The sequence below is a fragment of the Malassezia restricta genome, chromosome II (genome assembly GCF_003290485.1).
Source record: "Malassezia restricta chromosome II, complete sequence".
NCBI classification, from domain to species: domain Eukaryota; kingdom Fungi; phylum Basidiomycota; class Malasseziomycetes; order Malasseziales; family Malasseziaceae; genus Malassezia; species Malassezia restricta.
The window spans coordinates 341,806-359,579 of NC_040194.1; the positions used below are offsets into that span (position 1 = coordinate 341,806).

A 17,774-nucleotide genomic window follows, 5' to 3' on the forward strand; every position below is an offset into this window, starting at 1 on the left:
GCAGTCGCTTCAAGGCTCCTCCTCCACTGTGACCGGCGGTGGCCGAAACGACCATGCGTATCCTCAGCAAGGTTTTGGAGCGCGATGGCAGCGGCACGGTATCTGTCATCCCAGACTGCGATGAGGATCTGTATCACTTGTACAACCTCATACAACCGGAAGATCTCGTGTCTGCTTCGACCGTTCGAAGAATCCAAAGCGAGTCGAGCACGGGCTCGATTGAATCACATCGGATGCGCCTCCAGCTCACCTTGTCAGTCACCAAGATTGATTTTGAGATGGCTGCAGGCTCAGGTATGTCAAGCGCCGTCTCTACATCTAATGAGCCTCTTTCTGAGAGCGATGCAAGCTCGCCAGCCTCGACGCCCATGAGCTCCCTGGTGCTGGGCGAAGCTGGTAGCACGCCCTCTTTAAGCGGTGCAAGTCAGGGGCAACCGACGCTGCACATCTCAGGACGCGTGGCTGTGGAAAATAATCACGTTCGCACTGGCTCCTTCCACACGTTGGATATCGAGCTGAATCGTAAAGTATCGATTACGAAGGAGCAATGGGACCAGCATCATTTGGATATCCTGGAGGAGAGTGGCAATGCAGGCAGCACGGCCGAAGTCGGCGCCATTATCTTGGGCGAAGGTCGTGCCATCGTGTGTCTTTTGACAAACACCATGACCATCATTAAGCAGCGCATTCAGGTCTCCCTCCCAAGAAAACGCGCTGGGGCAGGCTACGGCGTGGCTCAACAGTCGACAGGCACAACGAAACTTACTGATCGTTTCTACACACAGGTATACGATGCCGTTATCAAGCTGCTTTCGCTTCCTGAGATGCGTGTCGTGCTCCTTGCCTCGCCTGGTTTCTGGCGTGATAATATGTATGACTATTTACTGTCTGAGGCTACGAAACGGTCTGACAAGATCCTTATGGGTAATGAGGGAAAGCGAAAGCTCTTAAAGGTTCATTGCGCGACGCCGCACGTCCATTCTTTAATGGAGGTGCTCAAGAGCCCCGAGGTGGCGGCCCAGTTGCAGAACACCAAATTTACGCGTGAGAATCAATTGATGGACCAATTCCTTCGAAAGCTTGCTACGTCGGAACAGTTTGCATGGTATGGTGAGCGCCAAATTTTGATGGCAGCTGACCGTGGCGCTATCGGTACCTTGTTGCTTTCTGATGCCTTCTTGCGGAATGTCCACCCGACGATTCGGAAACGATGGCTAGAGTTGTGCGATCAGGTCAAGAGCTTTGGTGGCTCTGTTGTCATATTTAGTTCCCTGCACGAAAGTGGCCGGCAGCTGAACGGTCTGGGCGGTGTAGCTGCCCTGCTGACCTATCCCTTGGATCTTGACCTTGTCGAAGAAGAGGAAGAAGAGGCACGGGCGGCAGCCACCTAATTATTTCTCATCCATACCACGAAACAGGGGCGCTTCGCGAGATGTGCGCCCGAATTGTGTCGCATTCGCGTCGAAATGAATTCGTGCCGATTGGTTCAGCTGTCTCTTTTCTTTCTTGCTCTCGTCATCGTCGTCGACCGTGAAAAGCGCCGGATTCTGAGCGACTGTACTTTCTGTTGGCTCAATCACCAGGACCAACTCTTTGGAAAAACTGCTATGTGAGTCATCGAGACATACACTTGGAATCCTGTATACTGGTGTTAGAGATGCAACGTACGCTAACATGGACATGCGGCTTTTGGCCACTTACTTCGTCGTCCTCTGTATACTGCGACGAAAATGGCTCTTCTTCACTCTCTGGCACCATATCTGTCGGCTGACTCTTTGGGGCAATGGGTGCGTGTACGCTGTCCGTCGTCTCGAGAGGTATCGACATGCTCGAGCCAGGAAAGGATAGCGTGCGTGTCTGTGTCAGCGATCATGACATACTTTGAGTAGTACAGCTGGTGAGCGCTCTGCGTCTTGGAAATAGTACAGCACGCGAAACGCCTCCTGCTCTGCCGTCTGCATTTTGTCCGATGCGTGAAGAGCGACATCATGCAGGAGATGCACGAGCTGAGGCCGTATGATATCGTGCACTGCGTGTTCAAGTATGCTGGGATTGTCATTCATCCATGTCACATGGCGCTGATCGAGGTACAGGACCGTCGTGAGAATCGTAGTGGCCGATATGCGCAGATAGTATACATTTTGCACCGTAAAGGTCATCGAGAAAGTGGAGAGGGCAGCTGCTGGGTCTGTGCGTTTGCCATGCTCGGTTTTCGAGCGTCTCGTGCCTTCCACACTACGGTAAGGCGTGCAACAAGACGCACACCTACTTTGCCGCGTATCTATCGTTACTGGATCGATGTGCACGGTCAATTGTTTTTATATGACACGGTGCCGAAGAACCTGACGTCCTGTGCGTACGCCGCATACTGACCGCCGCTGCAGGCTTCAAATCCGTACCCTTTCTCAATTTTTTCTTTGCCCGCATCGAGCGCAATCCTGCGCGGACGACACCAGGGGCACCTCCTGAGCTCAGTGCCGGACCACATTGGACAGAAGATGCAGCTCAGCTGCAGGCCCTTTGGGAGCAGGAGCACGGCTGGGATCACCTTTGGACACGATTGCAGTCGGAAGGCATGTCATGGTGGAGTAAATGCCAGGGCGAATGGAATGTTATACACGCCGTTGACACACCTATCGTGTACCGACATCTCTCACCCAACGAAGGCACACTGACTTGGGGCGGAGATTTTCGAGTGCCGTTTCGTCCAGGTTCACTACGAGTACACCCTGACACAGGATACCTATATCATCCATCACCTGAACCCATTCTGCGCCGGCAACGGAACACGCTGCAGGGCGGAGGAGCCTTGCCATGGGGGCGATACAGCCTCGTGGCGTCACATGTGGTGCTGCAGCATCTATCGGAAGGGCTCCACATCGATTTTGAAGCTGGGGTCGGTGGCCACCTTCAGTGGCGGGGTCAAATGTACACGCTCGATGCCTTGGCCCCCGACGCCGACCTAGCGTGACAAGGGTGGCCCCTTGCGTCTCAGCTCGACTTGCGGCTTGGATCGTGTCACGCGTTATGCATGTCTCGCAGGGCCCTGCAGCAATCCAATCCTTTACTAAAAAGATTTAGACCAATCCCACTCGCCCATAGTAACATCGACGTACTCCATTGTACATACCCAAGTACGCCTTGGTACGCAAGTGAGGGCTTGTTGACAAGCAGTGTGGCTCACTTTATTGGAGGCCAGAAGGCATTGACAGCATTAGTGTGTGTGTGTGTGTGCCCCTGCGGCTTGTGACATCATTGCAACGTAGCATCGATGGATTCAGAAGCACAGCGTGGGCGGCAGGAACAGCTCCGCTCGGCCAAGCGCGCCTTGCGACAGTTTCAACGCCGTCGTGCGCAGGAACAAGGCAAACGAGCCTCACGCACGCTGCGTGCGTCGGTACTGGTCAGGAACGCTGAAGCGCCGCCAACTGTACTGACACAATACTTCATGGCGTCCAACCACCCAGGACCCATTGCGCGAGAGTCTGCCGTGCGGGCCACGGACAAGACGAAGCGCCGCAGGTCACGACCCAGTACGATCTACATGGACGAAGGTCCCTTCTCTCGCCGTACCTCCCAAATCTGCTGGTCAGGTTCCATGGAGGGCGGTGACGCTCGCCACCCTCGCCAGGGCTCCGTGTCCTCGTCAAGACTGCCGACCATGTCGGCGGGGCATCGATTGAGCTTGGCACGACAGTCTCTCTTGGAAACCCAGCGACAGTCTCTGGATCCCGCATTTCATGACGGACCTAGGCGACGCAGCCGTCATTCTCGTCAGCTCAGCATCTCTACCCGTGGCCAGGGATTTGAGGTGTTGAGTGGACAGTCCCTGCATCGCACATCCATGCACCAGGATGCATCTACGCGCCGATCGATTCGATTCTCCGCATTGGAGCCAGCGAGCATCTTGTTTGGCATGTCCAGTGTACATAAGCCACTTCCCCCTGCCCCGTCGTCTGTGCCCACGGACTGGAAAGCCGAACTGCGTGGCATGGAATCGGACGATCGAGAGGATCGTGAGACTGCCTTGGACAAGCTCGAAGGGCGTCGTCCGCCCAGTATGATGCCCACGCTCAAGGCCAGCGACGACCAACGCCGTTCCATTGTCCCATCGTGGCTGTCTATGGGCGATGCTCCCCCGACACAGCTTCAAGTGCCCAAACGGTCTGGTGCCTCGAAGCGCCAGTCTATCGTTCCAATACCGCCACCTATGCGCAAGGAGACACCGGAATGTCAAGATCCGCGTGATGAAATGGACCGAACGCCGCGACCTTCCGGCCCGGAGACGGCTGTGCCGTCGGCTGAAGCTCCACGATCGCCACTGCGCCCCTTGCGACTGAGCTCCCTTTCCACGGCTAGGCGGCCTTCGACGCAGGCGTCTCACAAGGCTGCTAGGCGGGTATCGAGTATCACCTACAAGGCCTCCTACGATAATGACCTCGCAACGCCTACGCGTGCGTGGAGCGACTTGGAACAGAAGCACCACCAGCCCTCGAGCTCGCGGGGTGTGTTATCGGCGGCGACATCGTGGGCAACGTCTGATCAGACACAGAGCTTGTTCAGTCCTGACTCCAACGTATCCGACTCGCCTGGTGCGACGAGCATCGACTCGACAGATCACACATCTCGGAAGCGTGGCTTCCGCATGGAAGATCATCTTTTGGCCTCTCTTCATGCGCGGATGGATGAGCAGCGTGAGCGACACCAACAGGAACTTACGAGCTTGCAGCGAGAGTTAGAAGAAGTACGGCAGGTCATGGGCTCACAACTTGTGGCCATGACGGGTGCTAAGGATGCAGCGGAGAAAGAGCTTGCCGAGTTGCAGAAGCAAGTGCATGACATGGGGACACAGCTCGAAGACACGTCTGGCGAGCGCGATATGTACAAAGAAGACATTGTTGACTGGCGATCGCGCTGCAGTGATTTGGAGCACACCATTCAGTCGCAGCAATTGCGTCTGGACCAAGAATGGACGTGGCGCCGCGTGGCGACAAAGCGCATGCAGGCCATGAGCCACCGTCTGCAGGCCGACACATCTGTATACTCTGATGAAAGTCAAGCGTCCCCCAGTGCATCCGGCTCCATGTCATTGCTAGAAGCCTTGCCCGAGCTGCCCGAGCTGCCGTCAGAGGATGAACTAGGTCTGTGGACGCAGCGAGTCACTCGACAGCTTTCCAAGCATGCGCCAAACTCAGACGCTCCTGACTTGGCGCCCGAAACGGTCAAGCTCTTGACGGACATGCGCGAGCAAATCCTGGCGCTGTACTCAGCTCTGCGCCTCGAGGAATCGAATCATGCGTTGACGCGGGATCAGCTGCGTGACGCTCAAAGCAAATCGCGTGCTAGCGATGATGCCCAGCCGACCATGCGTTCCTTGGTGCTTGACATGCCGACACCCACACCCGCTGAAACGGAGGCACTCGAGCCGTTTGCCACGGTGGATAAGACGTCGGGTACCGATGCGCAGGACACCGCAGCTGATATTCTATTTCCTGGTACTGCACAAGACGACAGCGCCCCGATTGGCTTGGGCTTCTCGTCCCCTCCCCATGAGGCTGCCTCACTACGCTCAGCTGAGGTGTTCTCTTCTCATGACCGTGAGTATTCAGACGAGAGTTTGGGTTTAGCAACGAGCCAACCTCATGCGCATGAGCCAGAAACACCCAAAGACTCAGCAGATCTATTCCATACAGACTCCAAGCGAGCATCTGGCATGTTTTCTTTGACAATGGATCCCTATGCGCCGCTCTCGGGGATGACGTCATCGTCTACCACGAGCCAGCCCGCCTGGCCTGACGTCGATACGAGTCATACGGTCGACGCCGAGGGCGAGGCTGCTGATGCCTATCTGCAGGGCCACATCCCTGATGCGTACATTGATCTGGAAGGCGGCGTCATGGACGACAGCGCCTGGGTGGACGAGGAGGACGTTTCTGACGCGGAGCAGCCAGACGATCTCGTGTCCAGTCCATCGACGCCACGCCCCGAGTTTATTCCCGAATGGAGCTTCGAGCAGGCCGTGTTTGAGGCAAATCGAGACATGCAGCTGTACAAGGCTTCAGGTAAAAGCCATCGCAACAAGTATGCGCGGCGTGGTGCGCGTCGCATGCGCCAAAACGAGATCGAAGACTTTTTTGGTATCTTTGACGTGGCCACAGATACGATAACGCCATTGCCCGTGCCTGACTATGCCCTGGACATGCCTCCTGTGGATACGAGTAAGCTTCTGCCAGCATGGGAATACCCACGGCCTGATCAAGATGACGGCACTTGTGCGCCATCGCTCGATGAGCCGTGGCAAACCCCCAAAAGGCGGCCTCAGCCTGTGAAAACCACATCGCCTATGGACGATGTCAACAGAAAACCAGTTCCATCCGTGTCGCAAACGCTCTCTGAGTGGGCGTCGTCCTCATGGACGTCCGAATCATACTCGGACGGCAGCGCTACGAACGCACCTGTGCCCGAGATCCAGTCTTTCGACGCCACACAGCTTGTGGACGATGACATGTTGCCATGCGCTCCGAACAGGAACTCGCTGCTGGCTCCTGCTATTCCGGCACCATGCACTCCAATCCCTCGGAGTCCAGGTGACGACTCTCCCTCCCCCCTTTCTCCCGGACGTATGCGGCTTGTGAAGCACAATCCCCTCACACGGATTCCTGTGCCCACGCCCATATGGAAGTTGGACTTTGAGCTCACGACGGCTGTGCCTCATGCACCTCAGCCTTTTACTATATAACCTTATGTGTGATAAATAGATGTAGGATGATATGTTGACGGAACATGAAACGATGGATTCTTTGGTCGGTACGCGGTCCGTGCAGCATATCATGTGGAGGAACGACGCAGTCGGACCGTACCTACTGCCTACCATGAATAAAGCTAGCGGGCCAAACGTGCCACTCGGTCTGCATCCGTCAAGCACATCTAGCTCTCTTAGCAAGGTGTTTGCTGTGTTATCTGTACTTGCGCTGTGCATGTGGCTTCTGGTGGGTCATCGTGCAGCAGACACTCGGCTTGCTATGGACACAGTACCGCTGCAAGACGTGTGCCCACAGGAGCCTGCTTACAACGTCACGGAGGCCCTCGAAGGGCTAAAGCTTCAATTCCCTTCCGTGCTGCACTCGGCCAAACTTCTCAGCGAAGCCGTGCAAATCGACACGACTGTGGGTGACAACATACCTGACACGGATGACTGGGCTGAGTATTGGGACTCGATCTTCTCGCCATTTGCCGACTGGATCCAGACGTCATTCCCCCACATGCACGATACAGCCTCACCGGTAAGGCGCGAGCTTGTGAACAAGCATGGGCTCTTATACACTTGGCCAGGCTCCGACCCAACGCTCAAGCCTATTGTTCTCATGTCGCACCAAGACGTTGTGCCTGTGGCGAACGAGACGCTGGATCAGTGGATTCACCCACCCTTCTCTGGCCACATTGATATCGAGAATCAGACCGTTTGGGGCCGTGGCTCCGTTGACTGCAAACTCTGGCTTGTCTCGACGATCTCGGCCGTCGAGACGCTGGTCAAGTCTGACTTCAAGCCCAAGCGGACCATCATTCTGAGCATTGGGCACGACGAAGAGTCTGACGGTAAACATGGTGCTCAGCATCTCTCTGCCGAGCTTGAGAAGCGATTCGGACGTGGTGGTATCGGCATGATTGTGGACGAAGGCACACCGCTTTTGTCCTCAGCCGACCCAGGTAGCTATGGTGTTCCTATCGCCGTGCCAGCTGTGGCTGAGCGTGGCGCTATGAACATGAAAATCACCATTACATCTCGTGGTGGACATTCGTCCATGCCGCCGCCTCACACGTCCATTGGCATCATGTCGCTGATCATTGCCAAACTGGAAGCCCATCCGTTCCCCGACGTTCTGGGCGACGAGTCCAGTGCATCCATCCGGCAGCTGCAGTGCGTCCGCGATGGCCCGTATATGCCTTATGAGCTTCGTCAGGCGCTTCTCAAGGTCGAGCAGGCGGAGCGCGCGTTGTCGGACAAGGGCACCACATCGTGCATGCACCACATGTGGCCCAGGATGAACCGGCTGCACCTAAAAGAGGCGCGCCTCGACGAAGCACGGACGCAGCTGATGCAGGCACTCGACTATGCCTCGCGTCAGCTCCTTAAGACGACGCAGGCCATTGATATTGTGCGCGGAGGTATCAAGGTCAATGCTTTGCCTGAGTCGGTTTTTGCTTATGTGAACCACCGTATTGCTCCTTACGCCAAGGTCAGCACTGTTGTGCAGCATTACAAGGACCTTCTTGTGCCTTTGGCCGAGCAGTACCGATTGGCCTTGTCGATGGATGATGACGTCCTCGTCCCACCAACAAACGCTACGACAGCCAACGTCCAAATTGAAAAGTCGGGTCTGCTGTACGATTCACACGAGCCGTCTCCCTTTGAGGGCTCGAATGCAGATGCATGGCGACTGCTCTCTGGCGTGATCCGTGAAACATGGCACACAGATGAGCCACGCCATGAGCTGCGCTCTTTGGACGACGATCACGTCCCTAAGCACAACATGGGCCAATACAAGGATCCTGTGCGTGTCTCGCCCTCCATCATGTTCGCCAACACAGACACGCGCTGGTATCACAACCTCACGAGCAATATTTTCCGGTTTGGTGCCATGACACTGCATCCCGATCTCACGGGTATGTCGCCATACCTTCACATTCACACGGTGAACGAACATGCGTCGATTGACTCGATTGTCAAGGCAACCCAATTTTACGCCAATATGCTGGTCGCCGCGAATCACGAGCCGATTGAAAGGGTATAAAGGGTCACTATAAGGGCACCACAGTCTCTTTTTTCTCTGGTCCGATGGATACCATCACAGCCGGCGAATCGGCCGTGGGTGCATCGAGCAGAGTGAGTTCTCTTGCTGGTACGAGCACGGGCACCAGGTATTGGCGACAGGGAATCATGAGCACGATTATGATAGGAAAGCCGATCGCCGCAATGGTTTGCGATATAGCCATGGTCAGTCCAAAAAAGAGCCACTGTATACCAACGAATACAGTCAATGTTGTGCGTCTGACCCGCAAGCGCTTAGATGGCGCCAATGCGCTCTGATCACGTAGCATCGACAAAGTGCGTGTGACAATCGGATTCGCTTCGATCGACGCCCAGCCGACCAACAGAAACACACCCGCAAATACGGCACGCGGCATCGTGCCTAAGGCCACAAGGATCGGTCGCGACATGGCCCCCAATGTCAGGAGTCCAATCACCAGGTGACTGAGTCGCTGCTCAACTACGCGGACCGTACGCACGCGTGGGAAATGCGTTACATGCAGGATGGATGCATTCTCACTGACGTGGTGCATGGGTTCCGGTGCCATGGCCTGCGCCATTTCGTGATCCTCTGGCGCCTGCATTTGCTCATACACCGACAGCGAGTCAGTGTGATCAGGCGCCTGCGGAACGAGGCCATTTGGCACTGGCAGGCCCATTAGGCCTGATACCAGCGTCGTAATGCCAAGCAAGAAAAAGTCCCAGTGAAAGCCAGCCGGCTTTTGGATCGGAAATTTACGTGCCTGTGCCATAACGCTCGACACATTGTGATCAAAGTAGAAGAGAAGCATGATCATCAACCCAAGTGGCGCCGCGATAAACACCCATCGAACCTCGATGTGCCAAAAGTCTACAATCCATCCGCGGTCCAATGTGGGAAAAAAGCTGCGTGTAATAGGTAAATGAGATATGGGCACTTCCTTTAGAGATGTTTTAGGAAAGTGGGAGAAACCGGTCCAAAAGATGCAGCCCGCCGTCAAAGCCAACGAGCCCACAAGGCGTCGAAGCCGAAAAGGTAGGTACGCAGACGAGTGGACTTGCGTTATAAAGTACACAGACACGCAGAATAGCACAGCGATTGTGACAGACAGCCAGCCCGTAGCATTGTCATGACCTGGCAAGGAAAATTCCGATATCAACAGCTCAATACCCTTTTCCACATAAATCACGCCGACATACAGTCCAAATGTATCCGACGTCATTTCCGTAATAAACCGCGTAAAGTCACATAGATTGAAGATGGCCACCGCAAAATGAAAACCGGCCGCCCAGATGAGTACCCAAGCCTGTAGACGGAGATATTTGATTTGATCAAAGCCGTAATGATCATGAAAGATGTCGTATATGGTATAGTTCATGAGATCCGTCAGGCCTGTTACTCCCACGAACGTAAGAGGTTGCACACCAAACAGAGAGAATACAATAGCCGCCAACGCGGACGCTAAAATAACTTCGTTGACGCCATAGCTGTGCTCTGTCCGTTCATACATGTCCAAAACGTAAGCCAATGCAGGCATGAGATTGATGAAAAAGATGCGCACGACACTTGTGGCTACCGTGAATAGGTTTGAGGGATGTAGCGCATCTGTCCAGTCCGATGCATAATACGGGGCCCGTCGACACAGATCAGACCACATGCCGCGAAATGGTCGCAGTTCGTAGAACCACGATCGTTGTGACCATGGGACTTCGCCCCTTGTAGACTGCTTGCTTGGCATTAGACAAACAGGTTTACCCTCACTTCGCTTTGCATGTCACTGTGTGATGCAGGGCGGAGGACGGCACCCGGAGCCACAATCTGAATCGATGGGCAGCGCAGAGAATGGAACCACATGCACGCTTATTTATGGCGCCGCAAAAATATATTACGTAGGCGCAGCATGCTTTTTTCCTCCTGGTCTTGATGCGCGTGATAAAAGTTCGGGCAGCCCTCCTGTCCGACTTTGAAGTGCTGCAGCTGCTCCGTGATAGTGAGGCGGAGCAACGGAATGAAGCACGGACTCGTAAAGAGCAGCAAGTATCTGATACCGATATCGCCTCCAATTTTCGCACTATGCAATTTGAAGCCATAACTTCTCTCTCGCAGTCGTTTCGGGCATGCTCCTTGCAAACAGCTGAGCACATTCGTGCGTTTCTAGATGACTTGCACAAGCGCGGCTATGTTATCCCAGATGAGCGCATCCTGGCTGATGAGCCAGGCCTGACCAAGACGGAACGCTTACAGCTCGTGAACCATGCGCCCTCCAGCGTCGTGGAACTACATACGCTGGTGGAAGAGTTGGGACAGCGCATGAACGATGATCAAATAAACGACATTATCCAGTGTGTGACGGCGCACTTGCCTATTCCCGATGCATCCAATACCGATCCACACACTATGCCCATGGAACACCCGCCTCCTATGATGCAAGACAACTCGATGACCCAAGCAACCGACATGCCTGATGCTGACATGGATGAAGAAGACGCTTTTCCTGAGGAGCATTTTGAACACGAAGAGCCTGGCGCGAATATGGACCACGACGCAGGCGGCGGATATGACGCGGATGATTAGAAACTGTTTACCTACTTTTGTATACATAGATGCCCTATCTCCAACCAGCACCGCCGCGACCATGACCGCGGCTCAAGACAGGCAGGATACCAAGAGCGCGTGCACGACGAATAGCCTTGCCGATCTGGCGCTGACTCTTGCATGTGAGCCCAGAGACATTGCGCGATTGAATCCGGCCCATTTCCGTAGTGAACTGCGACAAGATAGCACCGTTCTTGTAGGTATCGTCAGCCAGCGATGGCTTAGCAGGGTTAATACCGAGTAAATAAAATGGGTCATTCTTCATGGCTTCCCGCTTAGATGGTCCCAGCAGCGGGGTTCGTACTCGTGGGGGTATGGAGCTCATGTTAGTTGGGTTTAACGTTTGTGGGTCATAGTACTGCAGGGTCAGAATCTCATCGCTTCATACGTACGTGACCATTCTGGAACACCTTGTTTGGCAAATTCAAGCGAGCATCACCCAAGTGGGATCGCTGCTCTTTCTGGCGATGGCCTCGTGAATGCTGAGAGGCCTTTTGGGGACGGCTCTCGAGAAAATCAGCGAGCTGGTCCAGCTTTTTCTGGGAAGATTGATCGTCCGCCTCGTTTTCTGGGACATTCGATAACATCCTAAGTGAGCTCCAAATAGGCATCACAGGCCCTTTGGCTGGCACTCGCAGGCTGGACACAAGTCCCAAGAATCCGCGCGTCACAAGCATGCTGGCTTGGGTCCTGAGCGAGATTCCCTGGCTGGTCGTGATCGAGGAAGAGTAAAATCACGTGACAACCAGGGTCGGCTGTGTGCGGATGGTCCAAGTTGGCTCGTTCGCCGCCATGACGCTGGATCTCTCTGTGTACCTTGTCACAGGTCGTGAACTCTTGCCACCAGGCAAAGACTATTTCGTGAGTTTGGAGGAGTCTATCAGGGATGGTCATGTACCTATCGTGCAAATTCGCGAGAAAAGTGCCTCTTTCCAGGAATTTCTCGATATTGCGCGTGCGTCCCTCACCATCTGTGATAAGTACCATGTGCGCATGATCATCAATGATAGCATCGATGTGGCCGAGCATCTTCCTGAGCGTGTGGGACTGCATATTGGGCAGGATGACGAGAAGATCGAGTGTGCACGCAGACGTCTAGGACCCAACCGCATTATAGGCTTGTCCGTGCACACTGTGGAAGAAGCGCAGGCAGCGCTGAACAGTGATGTGAACTATGTGGGCATCGGTCCATGCTGGCCGACCAAGTCTAAAGACGGTGTCAAAGATGATGATGCACTCATGCTATGCGGTGCACGGGATATCGTGGCCAGCCTTCGACGCGAGTCGGCATCCACGCCTCCCGGTAAGCACACATCGCTTCCTAGTGTGCTCATTGGCAGCCTGAACGCGCGCACAGCACGTAGATCTCTGCTGGGCTCGTCCACGGAGCATGCAATGGCAGATGGTATTGCTGTCATCTCAGCCATCGTATCTCGTCAAGATCCTGATGCTGCTGCCAAAGAACTTCACGATATTGTTACGAGTGCTCGCCGAGAGCATGAAAGCATCTTTTCTAGCAGTGCTCAACCCAAAGAACTTGTACAACAGTCACGAGAGCTTCTGACGGCTCACCATGCACGGTACGACTGTAATACACGCAAGCACGATACCTCACGCGTAACTTTGCCCAGGCCCCTTGTGCAATCTATCACCTCGCATGTTTCGTCGAACTTTAGTGCGAATATTACCCTGGCGTTTTCGGCCAGTCCCATTATGAGTCACGAAGCACAGGAAGCTGAAGCGCTCAGCTATGCACAAGGCTCATTGCTGCTAAATCTCGGCAGTATTTCGTCTGAGGCGCGTCGTGGTATGAGCGTGGCTGGCCCTGCCGCGAATGAAAGAGGCAAACCAGTCGTTTTGGATCCCGTGGGCGCGGGCGCTACGTCATACCGCCTTGCTACTGTGCACAGCATTCTCAACGAAACGCAAGTCACACTCATCAAAGGAAATGCGGCTGAGATAGCAGCTTTGTGTGGCTCCAATGACGCTAAGGCTCAGGGCGTGGATAGTGTGGGAGAGCTTCGCTCAGCTCCTGCACTCGTACGTCGTCTAGCTCGTCAAGAAGGTGCCTTTGTTTTACTCACCGGTGAGGTCGACTATCTCACCGATGGCGAGTGCGTCATTGAGTCGCGATGTGGGTCTGAAATGCTTGGATGCGTGACCGCTACGGGATGCTCTCTTGGGTGCATGGTAGCGGCTGGCTTGGCGGCTGCACAGGTCAAGTATGGCGTTCAGCTGGGATGCCAGACTCAACAGCGCCGCGTGCCGCCGCGCACTCATAGTGCCTTGCTTGTGGGTGCGCTGGCTGCTCTGCTAACCTTCACCATTGCATCTGAGCATGCTGCCGAGCGCCCAACGGTGCACGGCCCTGGGTCTTTTATTCCTGCTCTCTTGGATGAGGTGGCTGGGTTTGATCCTACTTGTTTGCCTTCGTATGTGGAGCGTGTGACCTTGTCTCCTGTTTCCTAGGAATTACGCAACGCGACCCACCGCTCCCTTCGTAACTTGTCGCTAGAATATGAACCAAGACTACTGGGGTATAGACGACATTCTTGTCGAAAGCCAAGTACGCAGACAGATTTCTTACGCAGCAAATCCCCTGCGTATTCAATATCGACGTGCCTGGTCTAGGTTATCTTGAAGGCTCGGAGGAGGAGGATGTGCGTGGCCTTTTCTCTCACACAGATCCACAAACACACGCGTCTCGAACTGCCATACTGGATGGCTCAGATGCTTGCTGTATATGACATTATTACAATCCAGCAGCCCAAGCCATATGGAGCCCGCGTACGATCAGCACTCAATGCCAGTGCTTCCTCTGTTCGGCTCCGGGACTTGGTACCCTATTGGTACGCGATGGCCTTGCGCCTATCCCAATTGTGCGTATCGATTTTCTGACGTACAGGCTGGATTCAGAGGAAATGAAGCATTGGCTGGCCAAGGTAGGTGGCTGCGCACTTACTGTAGACCTATATGGGAAGACTTCCTCGCATTTACGAGCTCAGCGTGTTGCTCGGCCGCACTACAACCCACAGCGACGCTCTCACCGCGGGTCACATGCAAGAGGCCGGGGGGCTTACCATGGAGATGCAAGAGTTTTTGCAAGGACTGGATGAAAATGAAACGGCATGTACGTTGGTACCTATTCACAAAAAGTGCTAAGCGCGTGTCAGTCTGCAGGACGAACCATGCAGGAGTACTTGGCCTGATCAGCTGAGGTCCAATTCTTGCACTAAGCTGTGCAAACTTGCGAGCGGATCGCGCGACATCTTTGAAGGCGATGGCGTCCGACTTGGTCGCTCGTTTCCTGTATCCATTCTGCCTGGTGATCCGGTCACTGACCAATGCATGGCTTGCGGCGTACCGCTACGAGCCGGCGAACTATCGCCACGGGAGCTTCGCGACGATCCCGGACGTTCTTGCGGTGGATGCACAAGCTGCTCACTCAGACTGGCCAGATCTGGGACGTCTGTCACGAAGGACGAGACGTTTCGTGAAAATTCTCTATTCTTCTCTGCCGCTGACCATGAGGTGGACATGGTCGAGGACTGGTTCGAAGACGCGAAAAGAGTACTGGAACGGCCTTGTACCTCGTCTGTCGATGTATCGCCCGTGTTGTCCTCTTCGAGCAAACGCACATCACGAGCATAGTCTTGACGACGAAGTAAGTAAGGCCGCAAGAGCGTTTCATCCACGCTGCTCAAGTGCCCCTCACGCATGTATGACTTGAGCACACCTGGCTGCACAATGAACAGAGCACCTAACTGGCGCAGCATTTCGAAGCGGTCGTTCACGACCGGAACGCCAAAACGGCCACATACGTCCTGGTACATAGCCAGGTCCTTGGTCAGCATGAGTCCACCTGTGGCATTCACCGTGTACTTCTTGAGATGATCACATAACAAAGCATGGAACCCAATACCCACTTCTGTAAACAGGGCCTCGCAGGTGCGTTCAGATAGTGTGCTGCGGGCCTCCTGCTCTAGTACCTCGAGTGTGTCCACGATGGCAAGGCAAGGCTCTGTATTGAGCTGTGTCAGAGCCACATCGTCGTTGCGTGGGCAATAGTCGGTGCGCTTCTGTGTCGAGAGTCGTGATGCCATAAAGCCTAGCAGATTGTCGGTATACTTTTGCAGCAGGGCTTCGCTTTTGCCCTCCACACGGAGCATGTTGTGGTTGTTGTAAATGGCTGTCTCTCGGCGAAGGGTGACACTTGATGCGGTGAGTGGGAGAACAGCGGTTTGTACGTAATGCTGCCATAGCTCTGTGAGCTCTTCCACCCGACGCAAGAGTGTCAAGACGCTGTTATCAGGCGGCGTTGACGCGCGCACGTCGTAGCCGAACATTTGCACCGTGGCCGTTTCCAAGGCTGCCTCGACGTACGCCTTGAGATAGGCATCCGTTAAGACGCGCAGTAGAATGAAGGTGTTTTTAGGGACGTCAGAGGCGGCACAAAGGTCTACGCAGCGGCCGAGTGACTCGGCGTGCCAGCGCAGAAGACGTTCCGCGAGGCTGAGCGAGATCTCACCTCGTTCATCGGGGTTTTCGCCCACGGGTAGGGGCGGTGCGACTTCTTCCTCTGACATACTAATACCGCGAGCGCGGTCCACGAGGCGCTTGAACGAGGAGACTTGCGGCGCGGCGCCGTAGCCAGCACTATCGCTTAATGTGGAAAAGGCCACAGAGCTTCCGAACGAGCCTGTATTTCCGGTAAATTGGTCGCGGATGCGACTAAAGATGGTGGCGTTCGTGCGTGTGGCTTTGAGGGTAGCTTGATGCCAAGCAAAGAAGTATTGCAGGGTGTGGGCAAAGAGACCACTGAGTACGCGACACTCGCGGTCCAAGTACCGCAGTTGCTCCAGGTACTGGAAGAACAGCTCTTCCACGCTCTGATCGAGCATCGCCCCTAGCACGGAGCCACCTGCCGCTGCGAGCTGTTCAGATGTGTACGAGTCTGTGCCGATCAATGCATCGGCTTCTTGGTTTGAAAGGGCAAACAGACCGTCGAGATTGCTGCTAGAATAAGGCCCAGAGGATACGGTGATACCTGCGCTGCGCAGGTCGATGGTCTTGAGCTCTGATACGAGAAGCAGTGTCGAGCTCCGTGTGACGTGCAGCATGCGGAGAAATGCGAGGCCAGCAGCATCGATGGTGGTATCTTGGCGTGTCGTGCCTGCAGCCGCGGCGTCCTTTTCTAGGGCGCGGTGCATGATGGCTTCGATGTAGGCCTGGACGCTCTGTCCAAATACGCGTCGTAAGAACAGCTGCATCACGAGCAAGGGCGTGGGGAATACGGCGGCGATAATCTGGGCCTCTAGCTCGACCGTGCGACGAATGTCTGCATAGAGCGCGTCTAGCGATGGCTCCGAGCGGGGAGGCACCGAGTTGGGGTCGGTGATGTGTGCCCAGAGAGGTGCGGTGCCAATCTTTTCCGCCTCGGCCATACGCTGCTTCGAGATGAAGAAGTCGTGCTGATTCACATAAATGTTGATGCACGACATACCGCCGTTGAAGCGTTGCAGCACATGTGCAATGTGGCTCATCATCTTGGGATCGGAGCGACGGTAGTACTTGTCGAATAGGCGCAGCATGTCTCGCTCGAACTGCTCACAGTATCGCTCGATGGCATGGCTCGTGTCACTGCTGCCTTCGATATCCACTTCCCGGCTAATGACCGCTAAGCGGCGCAAGATGGTGGCGGCTTTGAGGCGCCCGTCGCGCCCCGCATGTTTGCGCAGGTAATCGAGCCGCTCAGAGCTTCCTCGGGCGAACATATAGTAGAACTCAATCAGATCTTTCGTCTCGCTGGCGCGCGTTCGCTGGCGATCGAGGGCTTCGAGTTGTTCGCCGATACGGATGGCGGTGCGTCCCACCTCCGATATGCGTGTTTGCAGCGAGTCGAAAGAGGACTGCGTAGCGTCGAAGTTGTTCGTAAGCTGCCGAATCTTTTTCGTGTAGACGGACTGCGAGACTTGCACAGCCGAATTGAGAGAGGCTGTGCGTTCCAGAACCTTGGTCCTGATACCTTGCAGCTCATGCGCGGCCTGGGAGATGGTCTCTGCGAATGGGCGTGCATCAAAGACAGGTCTTGCTTTGGCCTGCGCCATGTGATCCTCACACAGGGCCGATACGAATTCGCTCGCGTTGAACGCGCCCTGGAACGTGGGCAGGGTGCACAGGCGCTCCACGGGCGGCTTGTTCATATCGAGGTCCATCTTGCGCGGCGGTCGTGCTGGTGCACGAGGCGCAGGCCTGTTCCTTGGCATGCGGTGCGGCGCCGCATGAGGCGGCGGCTGCGCTAGGCTCGTCACCATCGTCGCGATCGACACTGAACGCGCACGAGTCGGGGGCGCCGCTGCCCCCGGCCGCTGCCTGCAGGCTGACTAAGCA

The 17,774-nt window shown here is 55.1% G+C and overlaps 11 protein-coding genes across 11 annotated transcripts; 7 read left to right on the plus strand and 4 right to left on the minus strand.

Annotated features, from left to right (window-relative positions):
• Positions 1 to 53: 53 nt before the first annotated feature.
• MRET_1054 (protein pelota) lies at positions 54 to 1,391 on the plus strand (the record flags this gene model as incomplete). The annotated part of the gene is made up of 1 exon (XM_027627681.1): positions 54 to 1,391. The coding sequence occupies one exon, from the start codon at positions 54 to 56 to the stop codon at positions 1,389 to 1,391; it is 1,338 nt and encodes a 445-aa protein (XP_027483965.1).
• MRET_1055 (uncharacterized protein) lies at positions 1,392 to 2,159 on the minus strand (the record flags this gene model as incomplete). The annotated part of the gene is made up of 4 exons (XM_027627682.1): positions 1,392 to 1,602; positions 1,629 to 1,645; positions 1,669 to 1,857; positions 1,881 to 2,159. 4 exons carry the CDS (start codon positions 2,157 to 2,159, stop codon positions 1,392 to 1,394), a joined length of 696 nt encoding a protein of 231 aa, XP_027483964.1.
• Positions 2,160 to 2,201: 42 nt separating this feature from the next.
• MRET_1056 (uncharacterized protein) lies at positions 2,202 to 2,971 on the plus strand (the record flags this gene model as incomplete). The annotated part of the gene is made up of 2 exons (XM_027627683.1): positions 2,202 to 2,352; positions 2,385 to 2,971. 2 exons carry the CDS (start codon positions 2,202 to 2,204, stop codon positions 2,969 to 2,971), a joined length of 738 nt encoding a protein of 245 aa, XP_027483967.1.
• A 300-nt stretch (positions 2,972 to 3,271) lies between these two features.
• On the plus strand, positions 3,272 to 6,739 carry MRET_1057 (uncharacterized protein; the record flags this gene model as incomplete). The annotated part of the gene is made up of 1 exon (XM_027627684.1): positions 3,272 to 6,739. The coding sequence occupies one exon, from the start codon at positions 3,272 to 3,274 to the stop codon at positions 6,737 to 6,739; it is 3,468 nt and encodes a 1,155-aa protein (XP_027483966.1).
• A 133-nt stretch (positions 6,740 to 6,872) lies between these two features.
• MRET_1058 (Gly-Xaa carboxypeptidase) lies at positions 6,873 to 8,792 on the plus strand (the record flags this gene model as incomplete). Its single annotated transcript, XM_027627685.1, has 1 exon — positions 6,873 to 8,792. One exon carries the CDS (start codon positions 6,873 to 6,875, stop codon positions 8,790 to 8,792), a length of 1,920 nt encoding a protein of 639 aa, XP_027483971.1.
• Positions 8,793 to 8,799: 7 nt separating this feature from the next.
• MRET_1059 (Anion exchange family protein) lies at positions 8,800 to 10,527 on the minus strand (the record flags this gene model as incomplete). The annotated part of the gene is made up of 1 exon (XM_027627686.1): positions 8,800 to 10,527. The coding sequence occupies one exon, from the start codon at positions 10,525 to 10,527 to the stop codon at positions 8,800 to 8,802; it is 1,728 nt and encodes a 575-aa protein (XP_027483970.1).
• Positions 10,528 to 10,712: 185 nt separating this feature from the next.
• MRET_1060 (RNA polymerase Rpb4) lies at positions 10,713 to 11,363 on the plus strand (the record flags this gene model as incomplete). Its single annotated transcript, XM_027627687.1, has 1 exon — positions 10,713 to 11,363. One exon carries the CDS (start codon positions 10,713 to 10,715, stop codon positions 11,361 to 11,363), a length of 651 nt encoding a protein of 216 aa, XP_027483337.1.
• Positions 11,364 to 11,397: 34 nt separating this feature from the next.
• On the minus strand, positions 11,398 to 12,061 carry MRET_1061 (small subunit ribosomal protein S18; the record flags this gene model as incomplete). The annotated part of the gene is made up of 2 exons (XM_027627688.1): positions 11,398 to 11,742; positions 11,777 to 12,061. The coding sequence occupies 2 exons, from the start codon at positions 12,059 to 12,061 to the stop codon at positions 11,398 to 11,400; spliced, it is 630 nt and encodes a 209-aa protein (XP_027483338.1).
• Positions 12,062 to 12,176: 115 nt separating this feature from the next.
• On the plus strand, positions 12,177 to 13,853 carry MRET_1062 (thiamine-phosphate diphosphorylase/hydroxyethylthiazole kinase; the record flags this gene model as incomplete). Its single annotated transcript, XM_027627689.1, has 1 exon — positions 12,177 to 13,853. The coding sequence occupies one exon, from the start codon at positions 12,177 to 12,179 to the stop codon at positions 13,851 to 13,853; it is 1,677 nt and encodes a 558-aa protein (XP_027483339.1).
• Positions 13,854 to 13,902: 49 nt separating this feature from the next.
• Positions 13,903 to 14,546, plus strand: MRET_1063 (GINS complex subunit 3; the record flags this gene model as incomplete). Its single annotated transcript, XM_027627690.1, has 5 exons — positions 13,903 to 13,950; positions 13,976 to 14,044; positions 14,070 to 14,263; positions 14,290 to 14,326; positions 14,352 to 14,546. The coding sequence occupies 5 exons, from the start codon at positions 13,903 to 13,905 to the stop codon at positions 14,544 to 14,546; spliced, it is 543 nt and encodes a 180-aa protein (XP_027483340.1).
• A 47-nt stretch (positions 14,547 to 14,593) lies between these two features.
• MRET_1064 (exocyst complex component 5) lies at positions 14,594 to 17,698 on the minus strand (the record flags this gene model as incomplete). Its single annotated transcript, XM_027627691.1, has 1 exon — positions 14,594 to 17,698. The coding sequence occupies one exon, from the start codon at positions 17,696 to 17,698 to the stop codon at positions 14,594 to 14,596; it is 3,105 nt and encodes a 1,034-aa protein (XP_027483333.1).
• Between the last annotated feature and the right edge of the window lie 76 nt (positions 17,699 to 17,774).